This window comes from Lepidothrix coronata, unplaced genomic scaffold (genome assembly GCF_001604755.1).
Source record: "Lepidothrix coronata isolate B3197 unplaced genomic scaffold, Lepidothrix_coronata-1.0 Scaffold116, whole genome shotgun sequence".
Classification (NCBI taxonomy): domain Eukaryota; kingdom Metazoa; phylum Chordata; class Aves; order Passeriformes; family Pipridae; genus Lepidothrix; species Lepidothrix coronata.
Genome location: NW_016690296.1, coordinates 405,471 through 424,859, shown reverse-complemented (window position 1 = coordinate 424,859; position 19,389 = coordinate 405,471). Strand labels below are relative to the sequence as shown.

At 41.9% G+C, this 19,389-nt stretch overlaps 1 protein-coding gene across 4 annotated transcripts in view; it reads right to left on the bottom strand.

Annotated features, from left to right (window-relative positions):
• Window positions 1–19,389, bottom strand: part of ANK2 (ankyrin 2, neuronal) — a 193,086-nt gene that overhangs the window by 27,418 nt on the left and 146,279 nt on the right. For 2 of the 4 annotated variants that reach the window (XM_017825067.1, XM_017825068.1), the window contains 12 exons: window positions 16,882–17,106; window positions 15,481–15,579; window positions 14,109–14,263; window positions 13,115–13,326; window positions 11,772–11,976; window positions 11,038–11,134; window positions 8,456–8,684; window positions 7,286–7,411; window positions 7,002–7,124; window positions 6,439–6,468; window positions 4,909–4,930; window positions 525–2,480 (listed from right to left, as the gene is read on the bottom strand). In XM_017825067.1, coding sequence (XP_017680556.1) covers window positions 525–2,480; window positions 4,909–4,930; window positions 6,439–6,468; window positions 7,002–7,124; window positions 7,286–7,411; window positions 8,456–8,684; window positions 11,038–11,134; window positions 11,772–11,976; window positions 13,115–13,326; window positions 14,109–14,263; window positions 15,481–15,579; window positions 16,882–17,106 — 3,479 coding nt within the window. The remainder of the gene's footprint in view (window positions 1–524; window positions 2,481–4,908; window positions 4,931–6,438; window positions 6,469–7,001; window positions 7,125–7,285; window positions 7,412–8,455; window positions 8,685–11,037; window positions 11,135–11,771; window positions 11,977–13,114; window positions 13,327–14,108; window positions 14,264–15,480; window positions 15,580–16,881; window positions 17,107–19,389) is intronic. The other 2 variants (XM_017825069.1, XM_017825070.1) reach the window with 2 other exon arrangements.

The window sequence follows — 19,389 nt, the reverse complement described above, 5'->3', positions numbered from 1 at the left end:
AAGAACAGGCTGCAGAGGACCCTGCCCCAAAATACAAGCCTTCACTGTTGGTTCTACAGGGCTGCTTTCAAGGGAATCACGGCAGGGAGACTCTTTCATAGGACTGGGCTCCAAAGAGTCGGGTGTTTTGTGTGATGAGTTATCTTCTAGCACTGGGCTTGCTTCCAGGGAGTCTTTATGACTTATAGTCAAAGAGTCATCTGCAACTGGGCTAAAGCCTTCACTATCATGGCTAGCAAGTGAAAGTTCCAATTTCTGGGGACTTCTAACTGCAACGCGGCGTTCACAGGTTATATCTTTTTCTTTCTCTAAAGCAGTGTCATGTGTTTCAGAAGACTTAGTGAAATGTGCAGTGGTTCTGGATTCTTTATCCCTGCTAATATCTTTCATAATGGAAGCTGAGCTACTTTCTTTAAGTTTATCAGCCTCTTCTTCAGAGGCTGTAGGTACACGCTCTTCTGATACATGGTCAGAATGAGACTTACTAGTCTCAGTAACAGCATCTAGCTGTCTCTCAGTAATACCTTTTTCATCTTCCTTTGAGGAGACTTCCTTCGGAGAGCATGTTTCAGCTGTTGTGTGTGCTCTAGCCGATCCTTTAGCTTCCTCAGTTGGCCCATCGGTTTTCTTTGGTGAGAATGAAAGGCTTTCTGGGCTCGTTTCTGGAGTCTCTGCAAGACCCTCATGCTTGTAACTTTCCTCAGAGCTGATCTGAGGGGTTCCGTCAAGTAGACTGCCTGGAGAGTCAGCCACACCTTCGTGTTTAAGGCTCTCTGAGCTCCCATCAAAAGCACCACTTTGCAGAGAAAGAGCGGGAAGGAATCCATCTTTCCCATCCTCTGTTGGAAAAGCAACACCAAAAGGACTGGTCAGTACTTGCTCCAAGTTAAGTTCTCCCTCCTCTGTCACCGAGAGGTGTCGGAACTGTTGGTATTTGTCATTATCCTCCAGTTCTTCTTTAATGACGTCAGAAAAGTCTGTTGAGGTTTTCCTGTCAGGGCTGATCTGGAAATCAGGATCTCCTTGGTCATCAGAAGGCCTGCCCTTCCCAGATGCCATTTCCTTCGTACTTGCATCAACTGCTACAGGAGGGAGAGGTTCCACTGGCTTCCTGCTGCTCTGCTCTTTCGCCTGGTCTTTACCACCAGCTTTCTTGGTGGTTTCGGTGGTAGATATTTGCGTTTTGCCTTTTTTGGGTTGCGGTTCTTTCTCTGCTTTTGACACCGGGCTCGGCTTGTCCTTCTGTTTGTCTGTCTTGAGGCTCGTGACTCGCCTCGTTTCGCTCTGCGAAGGAGTTGTTTTCCTGCGGGTTGTTTCTTTCTCGGGGGCCTGTTGCTTCTGTTTGACAGACTTGTGCTCAAACAGGCCAGATATGTTCTTGGATGGGTCTTGCCCTGACTGGAAGGCTTTCATCAGCTCACGAACTGACATGGTCTCTTCAAGTCTCTCAGTCTTAGAAGAAGGCGAGATGGGCGGTTGGGCTTTGTGTGCCACCGGTTTCTTGACTTGTGCTGGTTTCTTAGGTGCTTTCTCGGCAGGGCTTTCTTTTGCTTGTACTCTGACAGGTAGTTTGGACCGGACTTTTTGCTCGTCTTCCACTCGTTTCTGAAGAGCTTTCACTTTATCTTTTATGGAGCCAATGGGAGTGTCCTCTATAACAGGGGACACGGCTTTAGCCTCCGGAGCAGCTGTCACCTTTAGGCCGGGTTCCCCGCCCTGCGACTCATCTGCAGTGAGCTTTGGTAGTCTCAACTTTTCTCCGCTGCTCTGCACCTTGCCTTCCTTTTGCTTTGGCTTCTCTTTTAGTTTTGTCCTGACAGGCTTTTTAACTTCTGAGGTCGCTTTCTGTTGCTCCTTTCCAGTTTTTGGAGACTCTTTTCCTCCTTTTTCAGAATCCCTGCTTATTACTACAGCTTCAACCTTCTCTTCTACTAAGCCCTCTTGCAAGGCTCGTGGCTGTACCTCAGGAAGAGAAACGCGTGTTTTTAAATCCTCTACCTTTCCTGCCGTGCCTGGTTTCCCCTTTTTTGCTGTCCCTTTGTCTACCCTGACATCTACACCGGCTGGCTCCGTGACTTCTGAGGGAGCATTTCTTCTGGCCTCTTCGATTTCCTCATCGCTGACAATGATCCATTCTTCTTCTACAGGCTCTTGTTTGGAAAGGGACTTCTGCAAAACATGTTCTTCTCTGGTATAGGATCCCCCTCTCAGAATTTCATTTACTTTTTCTAAGTCCTCTTTCACTCTTTCAACTATTTCAAAAGGCTCTCCTGGCTCTTCCTCAGCAGGTTTTCCAAGATCTTTCACTTTAATGGAGCCTGATTTATCAGAAGGGTCAGTTGTCAGGATGGCAGTCATTTTGATCAAATCTTGTTTCATCTCAGAAACTTCAGACAACAGGTCTGGACTGGCTAGTACAGGGACTTCATTAACCAGATGGCTTTTCAGGATAGATGTTTCTGTAGACTCTGTCTCGTCATCTTTGATGCGAATGAAAAACATTGAAAGTAAAGTGGAAATCAAAAATAGAGATTGGAAAATGTAATCAGGACTGAAAATGACAGTCTTTGGTTGCAGTGGTGGGAAAGTCAACAAAATGGGCCGGGAATGATGGATCCACAAGATCTGAGGGTACAAGAGCAAAGCAAAGCTAACGGGGGAGGAAAAAAAAAAACAACTGAAAAGGAAAATGGCAGGAAATAACTTGCTTCACTTTATCGCTAGAGCACAACCACACATACAGTATCAAAGCTGGAACAAACCAAATCAGGACACCACTAAAAAGAAACCAAAACAACAACAACGAAATTTCAAACCAAAACCAGAAGAAACACAGTGAAGTTACACAAAGAGAGGCATCTCAAGATTGTTCAGATGTTACAGATCAATGTTCAAATAAAAAGAAAAAACAAGAAAAAAGGGGGAAAGCATTAGAACTGATTGAAAGTCGATTTCCTCTAAGAGAAAGCCAGTGTTAGCAAACTGTCAGAGTAACATCGGGTTAACGGTTTTGTTTTTCTTAATGACCAAAATAAAAGGTGAAAAGTAATTCTACAGTAATCTAAAATATGACCAAATACGTAGAGATCTGAATCAGCTGCAAACCGGCATTTCATCTAAGGGGATTTCACACCTACACAATGAAACAAACAGTCTTTTGTTTTAAGAGGCATGGTCCTTTCCTTGGAACATCCTCATTGACAACTAATGAACTGACTGAGGAAAGAGAAGACAGAGAAGAAAAGGAGAGAGAATAGGAAAAAACTGTGAATCAACTTAGAAGTGATTTCAGAGTTTTAAAAAATGTAATGTATGGCAACCCAAAATCAGAGACAGTCACACTAGACACATACGTACAATTCATGTAAGGCAAGTTATTTCCATGCAAAGCAAAGGTGTTGCAAATGCTGCTGGGGATGTTGTAGCTTCGGTTAAAAAAGAAGAGCTCTAAAAATTAATCATATAAAAATTAAAGGTACATGAGAATCCTGTAAAACATACTGTGGTGAAATATTTGTCTAATCTGGCAATCAAGATACAGGAAGCTGGCTGCAGCGAATTCCCATTATGCCACAGCTACCTGCTGGGAATGTTTCTTTCAGCAAGGACTCGTAGGAAACGGATATTGAACAAAATGAAACGGTGGAGGACTGAAGCAAGTCACAAACAGAACACAATGCTTAGGAATTACAACTGGACATTTCTTCCCTTTAAAGGTAGCACGTCACATGGAACTGCACATTTCGGCACTCCAGACTTAAAGCCAAAGCGCTAATGCAAATAAGGAGAACTTAAACAATACATAAGTAGCTGTATTTATCTGTAAAAAACAGCTGTTTTGCTACACTGTTCTCCTGGGTATAGCAAATGCTAAAAGTCTGTGGTGTACATTAATTACAAGCAGGTCAATGAGGGGCATTACGGTGCTGAAAATGTGGCCTTTTTGTGCCACTGTTTTGGTGTGAACTGTCCAGCACACACTGAAATGCTGGTCAGTAGCTTCACAGACTTGTAATATACATTCTCATAAATATCAAATGCATGACTGTCCCACTGGCCAAAGAAGCAAGTTAATTAGCTGGAAGCAAAGCAGCTTCTGTGGGAAATAAAGGGCTTCTCTGTGGCCTGGGGAGCTGGTGGTGAGGAAGCAGCAGTAGAACAATGCAAGATGTGGCACTTTAACTGGAAACAAAACAGATGTCATTCTTTCCCTGAACAGATCCAAGAAATGGCTCAATTGGAAGCAGCTCTCGTTAGAGACTCTCTTTAGTCCGTGTAGGTATTTGTTTGATTTGCATCTTCTCCCAAGGAGACCTCAGTGACCGCCTCGCCCTCAGTTTCTAACAGTAACAGCCTGATTCCGGAGGTACAAGGGGTACACGCGCTGTGCCAAGCTTTAATGTCATACTTCCAGCCATATTTCACCACAGTACAGGGCAGGGAGGGCGGGGAGGGTTAAACAGCCTGCTTACTTTGGACAGTATCGCTTTTTGGCACGCTTGTATTCCAGGAGATACATGGAATACACGGGAGCCTTCACTAAGTTTTCATTAAAAGTGATACTGTCGTCTGTCTCAAGTACGAGGCAAGGATGGGTGTCGACAAGCGGAGAAAACAAAAAAAATGGAGGGATGAGCATCCATACAAGCAAAATAGCAATAGCGGGATCACTAGGGATGTCAAAGGAAAGTAAATGCTTAGATGAACGGTTTTAAATTGTTAATTTATATGTTAAAATGTATTTAATTGAATAGCTGCTTTGATATTAAATTGTTTTCTATTAAAGTATTGATGTTATTAGCAATAGCAGTTAAAAACTTAGCTCTCTTTGATGCTTATGTTTACTCTTAACCATCTTTCATACGAACTGCATTATAACACTTTCAAGTCAAAAAAAGAAAATCTTACTTTTTTCTGACGTCATGTCAACCTGGAAGGGGAAAAAAGGGGGAAATTTAGAAGTTCAAATCAAATTATACATGGAAGTGAAGTTAAATCCACTAGATGTATGGAGACACACAGATTCACGGACTTACATGGAACCAAGAATGTATTTACAGTAACAGCAAAAGCATGGCTTAATTTCCTTAATGAAAGGAAATATAAACCTTGCCAAAAAAAACACATGAAACAAAATGCATTGTCAGATTACGAAAATTCAAGAGGCAAATTTTTGAGGTTGCCTTGTGATTTGAGTTTATTTCAGTACTGCCAGCATTTGTCCACACAAGCACATGGCGGGTAAATTTGGCCATGCAAAAGTACCCAAATTTAGAAGCAGTATTAAACATTCAGTTTGCTGTACAAACTCGTGGTGGGGGTAGGATGATCGTGGGGAATGGAAATCAGCTGTGCAGTACTGCAAGTACAAGATATCATGTGTGTTAAGGCCCCCAAGTTTTTTTGTGAGTGTTGAAAACGTTGTAGTTGTTTGAAAATATTCTTGGTAAAGATAAATGCAATATACTGGCTCAGTTATGATGTGAGTAAATCACTCCTTTTCCATAAACTGACAACAAACAGAAGTAAATCACTGGCCACACGTGCATGTCTGTACATGCCTTGCAATGCTTAGGCTCACAAAATTAAATTTTACACTCAGCAGTGTGTGTTGTGGATCCGTAATAGTCTGAATTCCTCTGAGGCACAGGTCACCCTACATGGTAACCTAGGATCCTTTAATTCCCCTTACTTTATGTTCTTCCAGATCAGCATTATGTCAGCATACTAATAAATATTATTAACATAAAAAATAATAAAGTCAACCAATAATAATTTAAAATGGGAGGCGGTTTTAGCCACCAACGGGCTTCTCTTTTTGTGCTTTAGTTTCTTACACACAAATAGAAGTCATATTTACCACAGGAGTGGTAAATAACTCTATAATGATAATAGGAAACTGCAATCCATGCCACGGAACTGCTGAACTCTGTTCTGCATCCATGGAAAAGATGTCCATCCGCTATGGGGAGCTGGCTGCCTATTCTCCCTCTTCTTTCCAACAGCTGAATACCATCAAAATGTGGGGATGCTTTTCTAATGTTACCCATTCAGCCCTTAAGGAACATCCACAACTGCCAGAACAGGGCTGGGAGCACAGAGGGGAATTGGTGCCATTTAGTTTATGCTGAAGATGACAATTCTAAACCTTATACTCCAGGTAAACTTACTTGTGACTTCTGAGTTAACACTGACTTTGTGCTGGATGTTATAAACGCAGAAGATTTCTAATTTTGACACAGGGCAAGTTAAACTCTGTACATTGTAAAAGTGAGCCTGCACAAGAGCCTTGAATTGCACTCCTGCTTTTTGTGTTTGTAGCACTGAGCTAAGGATGAATGTGCCTGTTTTACTACAGATTTAATCTTCCAAGTTGTGTCTGCTAGTTGTGTTTGAGTGGTGTGAGTAGGCATGAACATGCTGATTTAGCAACATTACCTCTTCTGGTTCTTGATCTGAATCTGATTCCTTTCAGTTCCAAATTGCCATGTGAAAAGAGAAGGGGAAAACAGCAGGCAAAATGTAACTTTTTTAGGAGAGAGTAGGAAAAAGTAACTTCTGACAACATTTAACAGAAAAGACGAAAATGCAGAAAGTTTCTGCAATTGATTTCTTATGTCAAAAAGCAGCAAAACTGAACTGTCAGTTTAAAACACAAAGGGCTACAGAACTGAGCAAAATACAAACAGAAAAGTTGCTTCTGGGTGTGAGACTTCTAGTGATCCTTATTTGTACCAAAACTGTAAATATATACATGCTTTTTCTCTATAAATTAGCATGAATAAATACTTAAAATAGTTAAGAACATTACCCATTGAAAGTTAAAATATGTTGAGATGTGCTGTTTTAAAAGCACACAAAAACACTATAATAAGGATTATACTTTATTCCTCTTTAAAATCCCTGACCACGAAACTTGAACTGTGTTTTGCCCTCCTCCTCCTCCTTTCTTGTTTGTATTATAATGCTGATGACTAGAGATCAGTGTAATTTCACAGTACCTTTGTGTAAATGGGTAAAGTGATGTTTAAATTACATATGGCTTGGTGAACGAGGCCCCTTGTAGATTTTGGCTCCTTCATGAAAGATAATCGTCCACAGGGTTCTTGAGTGGTATCTCGCACCTGCCAGAGCAAAAATACATCTTTTTAAATGGAATAGTTCAGGGACAAAATCGGGTTACAGCTGGGAATTTAGCTAAATTGATTTTTTTTTTCCTTTGTTCGCAAAAAATGTGGTGAAACAATAACTTGAAATATCCAAAAAAAGGAGTCATTAACATTACCTTAACAAATAGAGGAAGTCTATTCTCTTTGAAGGCAAAAAAGCTGAATATATGATGTTGCCCACTCTTTGTGAGAGGCACCAAATTGCCAAAGCAGTCAACGTAGATGGGTTTTCCTTCTAATACCTGTTGGAAAGGGAAAAAGCAGCAAAGCAGCAATTAATCACAGTGATTAGGTGGGTAGGATTTCTTCTTACAGAAGAAATCACAGGCAGAGAAGTATTTCCTTCAGCAATCAAATCAAAAGTCAAAGGCAGTGTTTCTCAGTAGATTTCTATTTATTTCAGGTGGATTTTTAAAGGCCTAGAGCTTTTCAAAGTCAGGCCTCAGGTAAATACCTATCTTAAATCTCTATATAATGGTACTGTTACATCTTCAGATTGTGCTGTTATGCCCCCTCCCATGTTTAAATATCAGATTAGCAGTCTGGGAGATGTTCCCCTCAGCCTGACAATACATTCATGTCTCATCCTTACTTCCCAGCAATTTAGCCTTGCAGTCTGATAACCCTTATTTTATCTACCTGCTCTGCACAAGAAATGCCTGTCAGAGCTTCAGGAACAGCGAGGACAGATTTTTTAAACATGGGATTCTCAAAGAAAAGAGGCTGAACTAAGCAGAGGAATGTGCCATGCCTGTAAGTTAAAGCACTTCCAATCTGTTATCCCTTCTGAGGAAGCTGACAAAGCCAGAAAAACTGCATTCAGCAGGCAATTTCCTGGAAAGCTTTTGCCTGTTCAGCAGCAGATTTCATTTTATTTTTGTAAAGCAGAATATTAATCAAACTTGCTGCTTCAACTTCTTGGTACGTAAAGGTGCTGACAAAACATGACTACTGTCAAACTGCCTTTTTGGTTAGTGATACGGATTTAGGAGTTACTGGAAATTGGGATTTACATTTGCTTTTTGGCTCTGACTATCCCCCTTTAGCCCTGTGGGCTAAACTTCAGCTAAGAGTTCAGCAGCTTCCCATTGGGAATAGTGTTTCATCACTACTTTCCCCTTATATCTGACTAAAGTCCAAGTATCCATCTTATCACTACAGTTGACACTGCCTCACGACAGTAGTTGTTGGCGGTTATTTTGCAGTACTCGTAGCAGATAGAAGGCAGAAAATATTACTTTAAAAGCAGGCACTATAAAACAGAGGAAAAGAGTCCTGTACAGTACCTCTACATCCCTGCTTCTGGCAACTTCAGCAAAATTTTCCTGCTGTTCTAGAGTTTTATCCACCTTGTCGTCCGTCATGCAGAAACACCTTAACCGCGCTTCGATGGGATCGTGGGATTTGGCAAACACCACAAATTTGGCCATGTAGGGGACACAGATAATCTCTCTGTACACTTGGGAAGCAAAAGTAACAGATTCTTGTGTCTGTCGACAGTCTATCAACCAAAATCTGTAAAGGAAAATGAAGAGTTGGGTCATCACCACAGAAAGATTTAAGAAAGGAAATTACATGTTTCCCCAGCCTGGCAGCATTACACGGTAAGACCAGAAATTGTAGATAACAAGTCACAAAAAAAGAATTGTTACGCTTGTTTTTTGTCCCCCATCTAACTTAAAGGATAACAGCACATTCCTTATACACAATATCAAAACCTGGAGGTCTCTAACTCAATGTAAATGATCTCGTCCTGCGTGCAATGTCAGAAATTATTCTCATGTGAATTTAATCACCAAGTATTTTCCAGGGAGTAACATGTGCTGCCTGCTTTCCCAGCCATCACTTTGGTTTCTCTGCGGAGTCGATGACATTTCTTCTACATAAAATCCACTGTGTGGGTGGAAATCACGCTCGAGTTTCATACCCGTAGGATGGAGACGGAAGTTGGGAGAGGTCAAAGACAGCTCAAAAGCTGATCTAATCTACAGGGGGCTTATTCCTTACTGTGGATTACATGGCATTACAACCCCAAAGCACACCTTCTCAGCGTGACTGCCCTGGGCTTACTCATCTGCAGCTGAATAACAGTGAATTTTGTGCTGTGCTGCTCTTTAGAACATTTAACAAACACATCGGTCAAAAAAAAACAAGCTGATGACATTTGAAGGAGAGAAAGCATGTGTGGCACAGAAAGGATCTGCACACTGATACTTTCCTTTTCCTGTGTGGGAGAACTATGCTGTGCTGGACTCAAACTGGAGAGGTTACATCCTCTGAGAAACCACCAGATGCCTCAACAATTTGCTGTCATACACCAGGGGCTAAAAAGCCCAAACAGAGACAGTTTTTTTAAAAAGCTGCAGCTCAGGAAATGGAAAACAACAGCCAGGCCTCCAAGTCTGCAGTGTGATTCACATGACAAATGTATCTCTTTCCCAAGCTCATTTTGGACAATGTTAGTCTTGTGAATGGGAAAATTCTTGTCCATCATTAATGATTTAGCTAGACAGAAAAAATTACTGTGAATAGCAAACAGTTAGAAATCAGCCCATTCTTGGCAAGGCAAAAGGACAGCAGCACTTTTAGACCAGGGCACAACTGAAAAAAAATAAGGTTAGCTTGTCCTTTGGCAAATAAAGTAATTATTTCCCTGACTCCAAATCCATGAAAAATCCCATTTTCTAACTTTACCAGCACTTAAAGTCACGTTTGAGTGAAAGGAGTCAGTTGAACATTCATTTCATTTACAAAGAAAAGGTAGAACCCCTTAAAATCTCTACATGGGACCCTGCCTATATCACAGAACATTAACAACAGTAATCAATTTTCATGTCATCATCAGGATTAGGAAAGATCCACTATAAATATGGGCTGTAGATTCATAAACTGTCACCCTCATTCTGGCTGTATTTCACATGTAGCCTTGCTGGGGACTTCACAGTTTCAGGGACTTGGACCTCTCACACTCTGCATCTAGTTTCCACATATGGTTCTTAAATTAACCTTTAATTCAGCTTTAATTTCACCCTTTACACAAAGTGAGAGTTAAACACACTGTAAGATCTCCCTCTTGTGGCCACTGCTGTTACAGCAAAATGTTGACCTGAACCAAAAAGGAATGTACATCAGCAAAGCATCCAGCTTAACGGGGAAAAAAAGCCCTTTCTGAACTGAGAAAGTATAAAAAAATAAAACTTGATTTTACCTAACGTTAAACTGGGGGTTGGATTGCAAGAGCTGATCTCATTTTAACACTCAATACCTTATTTCACCATATAACAAATCTAATCTAATAGTAATAACTGCCCTGGACACTCAAGGTTGGCACTGAATTCACTGAATTTCATGGGCAAGTTATCCAAGGTTTTTGTTTGCTAGACCACACTCCCTAAATGGAACACTTTCCAGACCATGGATTGCATCTCCTGTTACAGGGAAGGAGATTTCCGTGCATTTCTGTGATATAAATCATGGCCAGTGTACAAACTAAAATACATACATATATATATGTGTATTATTATTATTATTTTAATACGAAATTCTGTTTTCAGGAAGAGAGCAGTTGAACCTTGTCCCAGGAACAAATGGTTGGAAGAGATGCTTCTAGACCCCAGTTTTGTACACATACAGGTATTTCTGCATGACTCCTCAGTTTTTGGATATTCTGGATGTAATATCTTTTCTAAGATGTACAATAAGGTACCCAAACAAAGGATTTCTATTTCCATGTAAATTTGTATAATAATAAGTATCTCTGTTCCTTCTACTATATAAACTAAAGTAGTTTAAAGGAAATATTTGTTGGGGAAAAAAGACATGCACTTGAAAGTATCACTGTAAAACTCATGTTTGATTGTGTAGGTACCTGGCAGACACATTTGTTGTGAAGGAAACACATTCATTAACAAATGTCAGTGGTGTTGTCCCGGTGATGTCTTCCCATTGGGCAGGGGTGGTTCCTCCTGAAGGGAGAGAGATTTTAAAACAAAAAATTAAAACCAAGCAAGTCTGCAACTCTTTTGCTTCTAAGAAACATTTTCAATTCTTCTGAGTTTTTAATTGCTATGAAATCAGTAATAATCCCAGACATGCCTTCTCCTCCATATTATTCCACCAATGCTGGTAGGATTGGAGGAGTTAAAGTAAACATGATTAAATTAATTTATTAAATTAAATGCATGCAGTTCATTTCTGCCTCTTAAGGGAGACTGAATGAGGCACTGGTCACTTTGGAGCAAGCACTAAGTGTTTAACTCCATTATTTTTCACTTAAGTGTAGTGCAACATTAAGTCTGAACCACACTTACTCTGCCAGGCAGAGGTATGTTGGTTTTCAAGACACAAACTGTAAGGAAAATGCAAAAAAACCCCCCAAACCTCGAGTCTATGATTATATTACACATCTCTTGTTAGTCCAAACAACAAATGTTATTTCTGCTTAAAAATAATTGTTTGCAAAGTAGTTTATTTTCACAGCTTCTCATCCCAGCCAGGTTTTCTCCGAGCTTCCCCTGTGTGTAATCAGCTTAAAACATTTTCAGCCCACGAGGAGTGACAGATTCAAGATGCACATGGAAAGCTCCAGCACTGGCATCCTACCTGTTATGCTGCATAGTAACCTCAGAGTGGGCGTGTCGCCTCCGTACCCGTTCATGATCCCATCGCTGGAGGCCTTGGGGACGGGAATCGTCATCGTGATGGGTTTGTGGAACTTCCTCCTCCTGGGCTCCAGCGTGACGATGGGGCTGAAGGTGGCCTTGTTGCCTAAAATCTTCTTCGTAAGTTCAGTGTGCATAGGTTGAGCCTTGCCAGAGCAACGGGAAAAATAACAGAATGGTTACTTGAAAACAGTGTAGTGAGTTTGTAAAGAACTGGGTCTGCGTATCGTATACTTTTTTTTCCCTTACAACAAGCTCTGAGCTGTTTTAAAATGTGCTATTCAGCCAATCCCAACAAGCACAGTCTCCTGGCCAAGGTAAGTTGGGGATGCAAGCAGCAGGACAAGATGGAGAAAGAGGAAAAGACTTCCCTTTCTTTCAGGAGTGAATTGTTAGGCTGGTTCCCTTCATGCTGAGAATTTATACATTTGACTTAATTATTGCAGCACTTTTTACTTTTCTGCTGCTTTTCATAAGAAATATTTAAGAAACTGTTCTATGATCTAGTGTATCATTATCAGTATATAATATTATTATTACTATATCATAATCATCAGCAAAATTAGGTACTTTTCCCAGGATTACATGGACAGTTAACAGACAGGAATCTGAATTGACTGGAAAACCCAAAGCTTTACTACTTGCTTTGACTTTTGCATGGATTTTTTTATTATTATTATTATGTTTACTAGAAGCATTGTAGACAAGATACAACACAATAAGCTGAACTGCTGCTCTCCATTCAGAGAACCACAGAAGCAATTAGGTTGGAAAAGACCTGTGAGACCATCAAGTCCAACCTATCACCCAACACCACCTTGTCACCCAGACCATGGCACTGATGCCACATCCAGTCTCTTCTTAAAAACCTCCAGGGACAGTGAGTCCACCAACTTCCTCGGCAGCTCATTTCAGTGTCTGATTACTCCGTAAAGAAGTTCTTCCTTATGTCCAAGCTGAACCTCCTCTGGCACAGCTCCAGACTGTGCCCTCTTGTCCTACTGCTGGTTCCTGGGAGAAGAGACCAACCCCCACCTGGCTCCCCCCTCCTTTCAGGGGGTTGTAGAGACTGATGAGGTCTCCCCTGAGCCTCCTCTTCTCCAGCCTCAACACCCCCAGCTCTCTCAGCCTCTCCTCACACCACTTGTGCTCCAGTCCCTTCCCCAGCCTCGTTGCCCTTCTTTGGACACTCTCCAGCACCTCAATACCCTTCCTAAACTGAGGGGGCCAGAACTCCACAGAAGGTGATTTTACGCTAAAAACCTTGCGATTGTTGCACCGTACCTGGAGGCCAACGCGGATTCGTTTGGTTAGAGCCCCTTCTGGGAAGACTGCCTGCACTTGTGGCACCACAGTGCTGCTCAGCACCCCTCCCTCGGGCCCGATGAGGTTGCTGTCCTGCTTGATCCGGGACACCACCGCGAAGTACTGAGGGAAATCCCGGGTGATGATGCGGCAGATCCGCTTCTTCTCCAGCTCCTCTGGAGTGTCAAGTACTGAGGGCAGAAGAGGAGATGGTCAGAAGACAAGAGTTTCACAGAACCTTCGAAATGCAGTCAAGCTCTTCACAGTTTGATGCACCTTACACAAAGTTTTTTAGTCTAGAAATCAAGGGCGAAAAGGAAACACACTCCAGTGTTCACCTAAACCGGATAAATCCGAAAAAGGACAGACAGACAGACTAACCAATCAACTGTAGGGAGCTTAAGACAGCCAATAGAATATGCTGACATCTCCAAAATAAGCAGCCAAACACACCAAGGGACTTGTCCAAGCTCCTTTCTTCTTCACATATTTAAAACGTCGTGAAGCGGCACGAAGAAAACGAAACTTCAAAACAAAAAACTATCGAAGTATGAGTTTGGCTTTAATTCTGTGAGGTGGCTTGTTTACTTTGGGGTTTGTTTGGGGTTTTTTGTTAAAAAAATAAGAAATTTTGCAGCTCCAAGGCAGCCCAAGGCCATTCTGTTCTCTCAGAAACCAAGAGCACCCGTGACTGACATTTCCTCCCACACGTGGGGCTGCTTGGAAAGGAATAGTATGATAATTGCCTTGTTTTGGAAAGATGTTTGCTATGGAAACTTTTTGTTTTACACCATGAAAAGGAGCAGCAGTAAACACAAATGTAGCACCTCTTCCCCATTTCGTGATGGCAGATGTCTCATCCCATGACTTCAGCAGGCCAGGCAAGGGAAGTAAGTAAATGGTCAAAGCTGTTACCCCCAGTTAGAGCAGCAGTGCAGGAGCAGGATAAAAAGTCCAGTCCCCCCCTGGATACCTTCATCCATCCCATTGAGGATTTCGTTCAGCTCATCCTCGGTGTATTCACAGAAATGCTCCTTCCAGCTGTCCCCGTTCTCGCTGCGCAGGATCACCAGCTCCCTCTCCTTCCCACGCAGAGCAGCAAAGTGGGGGATCTCCACAATCACAGGCCTGGCACGGCAACACAGCGCATTAAATGCACACGGGAGAGAGGAAGAGACAGGATTAACAGCAACTCTATTCAGTCTGCCACAAAGTGACCTGGAATTCTACCTATTTGGCTGGAATACTTTGGCACAATCCTAAACTAGTAGGCCACTAACACAAACTAAATGTTTACAGGGACCCAGTAAGTGCTGAAGGACAGATGAAAAAGTGCATTCACCTCTTTCCACAGTGTGAATGAGATTTGGTAAGATAACAGTGCTTATCTGAAAATTTGGTGATTGTTTTGCAAATCCATCAAAAACTCATGCTCGTTTTAGTTGTCACTACTGTCTGGGTTAACCTGTGCAACTTCATTTCAAAGAGAATCTACTGTAACATATAGGAATAGTGGGACAAATTCTGATCTCACTTATACTAGTGCAAATCAGAATAATTTCATTGCTATCGGGGGGCAGGTGTGTCCTGCACCAATTTACTTCTTCATAATTCTATATATTCCAATGAACTTATTCCTGATTTACACCTTGGGAGAGACAGAGGAGGTCTGAGGAGATTGTCTGGGTTGCTATTGCAGTATAGGAGATAAGAATTTGCCTTGTTGCCTTACAAGCACATGTCAGTACATGTATCAGCATAAGCGCCCATATATATATATATATATACACACACATATACACATGTGTACATATAATATATCTATATTTAGATACACATATACATACATACTCTTCGAAATAAGAGAGAAAATATAAATATATTTGTATAAACACTTCTCTAATTAGAGGACTCACACAGGTTACCAGGTACATAGTAGATGCCATGTGTTCTATCACACCAGTGGTATCCAACATAAAACCTATTGATTGATTAGTCCTTGATACAAAAAAACAGCTTGAAATTTACAGTAGATTCCTTTTTTTTTTTTTTGTCCCAATCCAGGTTGCTTTGCTACAGACATCAAGCACATAACTAGGAAGATTTCATGCCAAAACAAAAATGAAGGCCACAGTACTCGAAGAAAAAGATACAAACATACCACCAAAACAAAACCACATATCACAAAGGTTGAAAAATGGTCCACTAAGGGTTAAGTGTACAAAATTTCAAATGATAGAAAGGGACAATATCATGGGCATAATGACAATAAAAAAATCATATTGCAGAAGGAGGAGAAGAATGGGGAGGTCAGCATCCATCAATTTGTTTCAAGTCTCTCCTACCCAAGGAATTTGGTCCCAGGAGGCCCCAGCTGAAGGATTCGGCTGACCAAGCTTTCTCCCTCATTAAGTGGGGGAGGAGCCGTAGGCAGATGAAGTTTACTGAGTACATCCAAAGCAGCAGTGAAAGAAAGAACATAAATAAACTTTATGTATTTTTTGTGCCAGAACGCCAGTGCCACTGTCTGGTGCACAGAGTGGAATTAGGCTGTACACTAAATAAGGTTCCGTCCTAGCCGTGACAATTTGGTGACCAAAATCGGCAAAATCAGTTTCGTGAATTTAGGATCTTGCCTTGCTTTACGGGGGCTTTAGCCATGAACTTGATGGGAACAGGATCTGGACCTTAGAATGCACCTCTGCAAACTGCACAGCGATTTTCTGATTTCACTGCCAGCACAACACCCGGAAAAACACTCGCAGGAAGGGCACAAAGACCTGAGAATGAACCAACTCTGCTACAGCCTTGTCTTTTAGGGAGACTTTCTCATTAGATAGAGAAACCATTAAAAAAAAATGGGAGACATACTTAAAATCCATTTGTGTGCGACAGAGATAATGGGAAGACTGAATGTAAAAGCACAATATTTCTTCTGCTCTTCAGATTTCTTTCTGCTTTCTCTTTAAGGTGACCAAGATGGGAAAAGAATAAGTGGTAGCACTAATGAAGATGGTAGCTCTGATGATTGCCTATTATAATAGGATTTTAAAGCAACTGAGTTGTTCCCAAATGGATTTAAACTATTGCCGTTTACAGAGTCACTTCTTTTATAGTTTTTGAATGGAATAGAAGGGGTTCCTTCAATCATTCCCTTCTGGATGCCACAGTTGACAGGGAGAACAGTTGGCAAAACAAATTTTTAGAAGTGCAAATGACTGCTGCTTTAAGCTGAAAATTGCTGAAACGAACTGAGCAGCAGACACAAATCTGACCTTTCTATGGGTTTTGCAGCATAAGACAAAAGAAATGGCCAGAAAATTCCAGGCTTGTCCAATTGCTTAGTTTAGCAATTTCGACTCCAGAAAAATCAAAGGCACTGTGCTTCCCTGATAGTCCAAATTACTGATAACACAATAGAAGTCCCTAAAATAGCCCACTGTGTACGTAGCAGGCTTCATATTCGGGGTTTAGATCAGTGCTGTGCTACTCATCTTTCAAATATAGCATGAACTGCCTTTCCTGGTTCTAAGGGAGTCTCTTCCCACTGTAATATCCCACAACACTGAGTAATAATTATATCCACGGAAGCACATTAACCTTAGTGCTAGCGCTTAAAATACCCATTTTGAAAGGAAAAGGTGTAAAACCTTCACGATTCGGGAACCCTTCCGGTGCAACTTAAGCGCGAAAACACGGGCTGAGAACGTTTTTCCTCCGGGCCGCGTGGCCGCTCCCCCCCTTACCCAAGGAACTGCGCCCCAGAAGGTCCCACTTCGATGAGGCGGCTGGCCAGCCCTTCCCCTTCCACCATGGGGGGCATGGTGGCCAGCCGGTGGCGCTTCACCAACCGGCAGGTCACGCGCGTCGGGGCCGTGCACTTGCGCGGGGGGATGATGATGCGCAGCCCGTTGTGCCGGCAGCCCCTCATGGCACCCCCGCGGGCGTCCACCATGAAGCTCACCAGGAAGCTGCAAAAATCAGGGAAAGCCAGTCAGAGACAGAGCACGCGGTAACGTTCCACGGGTACGTTCCACATACGTAACGCGCTACGTATGTAAACGGGGCTCTTGCTCAAGAGGCACAATTAGAAAAAGCCTTTCTCCCATGGGAAGCACCAAATCATGCTGAGGTCATTTATTCATTAACGACTGGTACCTAAGTGTTCTTCACTGAAAGTCTTGTTTTACGGTGCTGCTGTTGGTGAAGCACCAGCAGACACCAATAAATGTGAGCCTGTATCACTCCTCGGTACCTGCAAACAACTGTGCCTAAAGTGGGCACTCCTTAAATACTTCACAAGCCAATATGTCTCATTGAAGGAAATTATTTATGATTCAAAAATATAAAGCCAATTCTGACAGGACGACATGCGATTTTTTGGGGGGGTTCTCCATATAATTTTATGGTTCTTTGGTAAAATACAATTTCTAACAAAAATAGGTTTGGATATTAAAAAAAAAATAACCAAATTTCATTCTGGAGCGTGCAGATACAATTCACACTCCATCAGTAGGGTTATCATAAAAAAACCCCAGCAAGTCATTTGTGCTTGAAGACAAATTTTGGGTTTTGGTCAGACAACAATAGCTACAGGCACCGTATAAGAGGTGTATTAACTGTGAAAGAGATTTATTTATGGATTTTTGTTTGCCTGTCTTACTTTGCACACCAATGCAGTGTCCTACTGGAAAATGCAGAGATGCACAAAGCCATCTACAGGGAACCCTCTTCTAGCACAAGGTAAATTATTTATTTCCTTTTCTTTAAGAGGGAGAAAAACATTTCATTTTGTCTGGAATTTCTTTTGTGCTTATTTTTTTGTAGTTCCACATATAATCAAACACAGATTTTGACAGATTTGGGACATTCTTGGGAAAGGTGTAGAACTACACCCATTTTTTTTTTTTACTGGTTTATGACTTCGGATCATGCCTGATGTGGGATGGGAATGTCAGGCTGCTTGAAGTGAAAGTAAGAGTAGAGGAGACAGAACGGTGTCAGGCCTAGTTCTAGCCACTAAAATAGAATCATCTCATGGGGAGTCGCAGAAATGCTACTGAAGGACCTGCAACAGAGAAAATATACTCCCTTGTAACAGGAGTAACAAACACAGGGATTTTTCCACTGTCCCCTTGACCGTTCTGTGCAACAAACATTGCATCCATTCATTGTCCACACAAGGAATTCCACATGCTGTAAGAACACAACACTCGACACACCGTGCAAGTCAGAGGGATGGAGGATGGGAAGGAGCCACAAGCGCCAGTCGGAAGCACACCATGCACCACGGATGCCAGTCTGTCTCACACATGCAGTCTCCTAGTCTACTGCCATTCAGATACCTCTAGGCTTTGCTTAGTGTAAAACTCGGGGTAGTACAACCATTATCTCATTCCTTAGAGCTTGGTGTTTCTGTGGTTTTAACAAGGGGGGAAAAAAAGAAAATGAAAACATTTTACAGCTTCCATTGTCGGGGGGGATTAGTTGAGAAGAATGGGAGCTTCCTTCACAAAATACATTCTTTACACAGGGTAAAGCACAGATGAAAGAAGAGCTTAAGAGATACTGATGTGCTCAATTGTTGCACTAATGCTCTCGGCTTGCACTGCAATCGCCCGGTAAGTGCATGAAGTGGTGTTATCAAAGTGGTGCTGTTTCGGAGAATTGGTGCAGGTCTCCAGTACAAGGGGTGTTGTTTGAGGCAGTTAGTGACGCTGCTGGAAGGGGAGTTTCACGTTTTAAAGCTAACACTGTGAGCAACACAAACGCTCCCCCGCAATTACCAGCAGCTCTGACTGAATCGAAGCAGCATTCACATTTCTCACCGGGTAAGTTGTCATGAACACAATTCTAGGGAGTCAGTTATTCTCATTATTGACATAAGACTGTGTACTTTAACATCAGAATCACCTTCTGTCGCTGTCCAGTTAGTGCTGGGTCACCTGTCTACCCTATGTCCTCCTTATCTCCACATGTGCCTCAGCAATGCCAAACCCACTGTTAAGTGCCAGAGAAAAATCCACAGGAAAGGTGGGGCTCCAGACCAAATCGTCTGCCTTCTATTAACATGGTTTCGACTCTTTCTCTCCGTTTAAGTTTACTGAATGTGCCTGCTGGGTCAGTAAATCTATCACAAAGTCTATCAGTCATCTCTCACTGAGAGCAATCATTGCTCCAAAGAGTGGAAAAACAGGCAAAGACAAGTCTCACTGGAAGGAGGACACAAAGATAACAATGGTTAAAATAAAGAC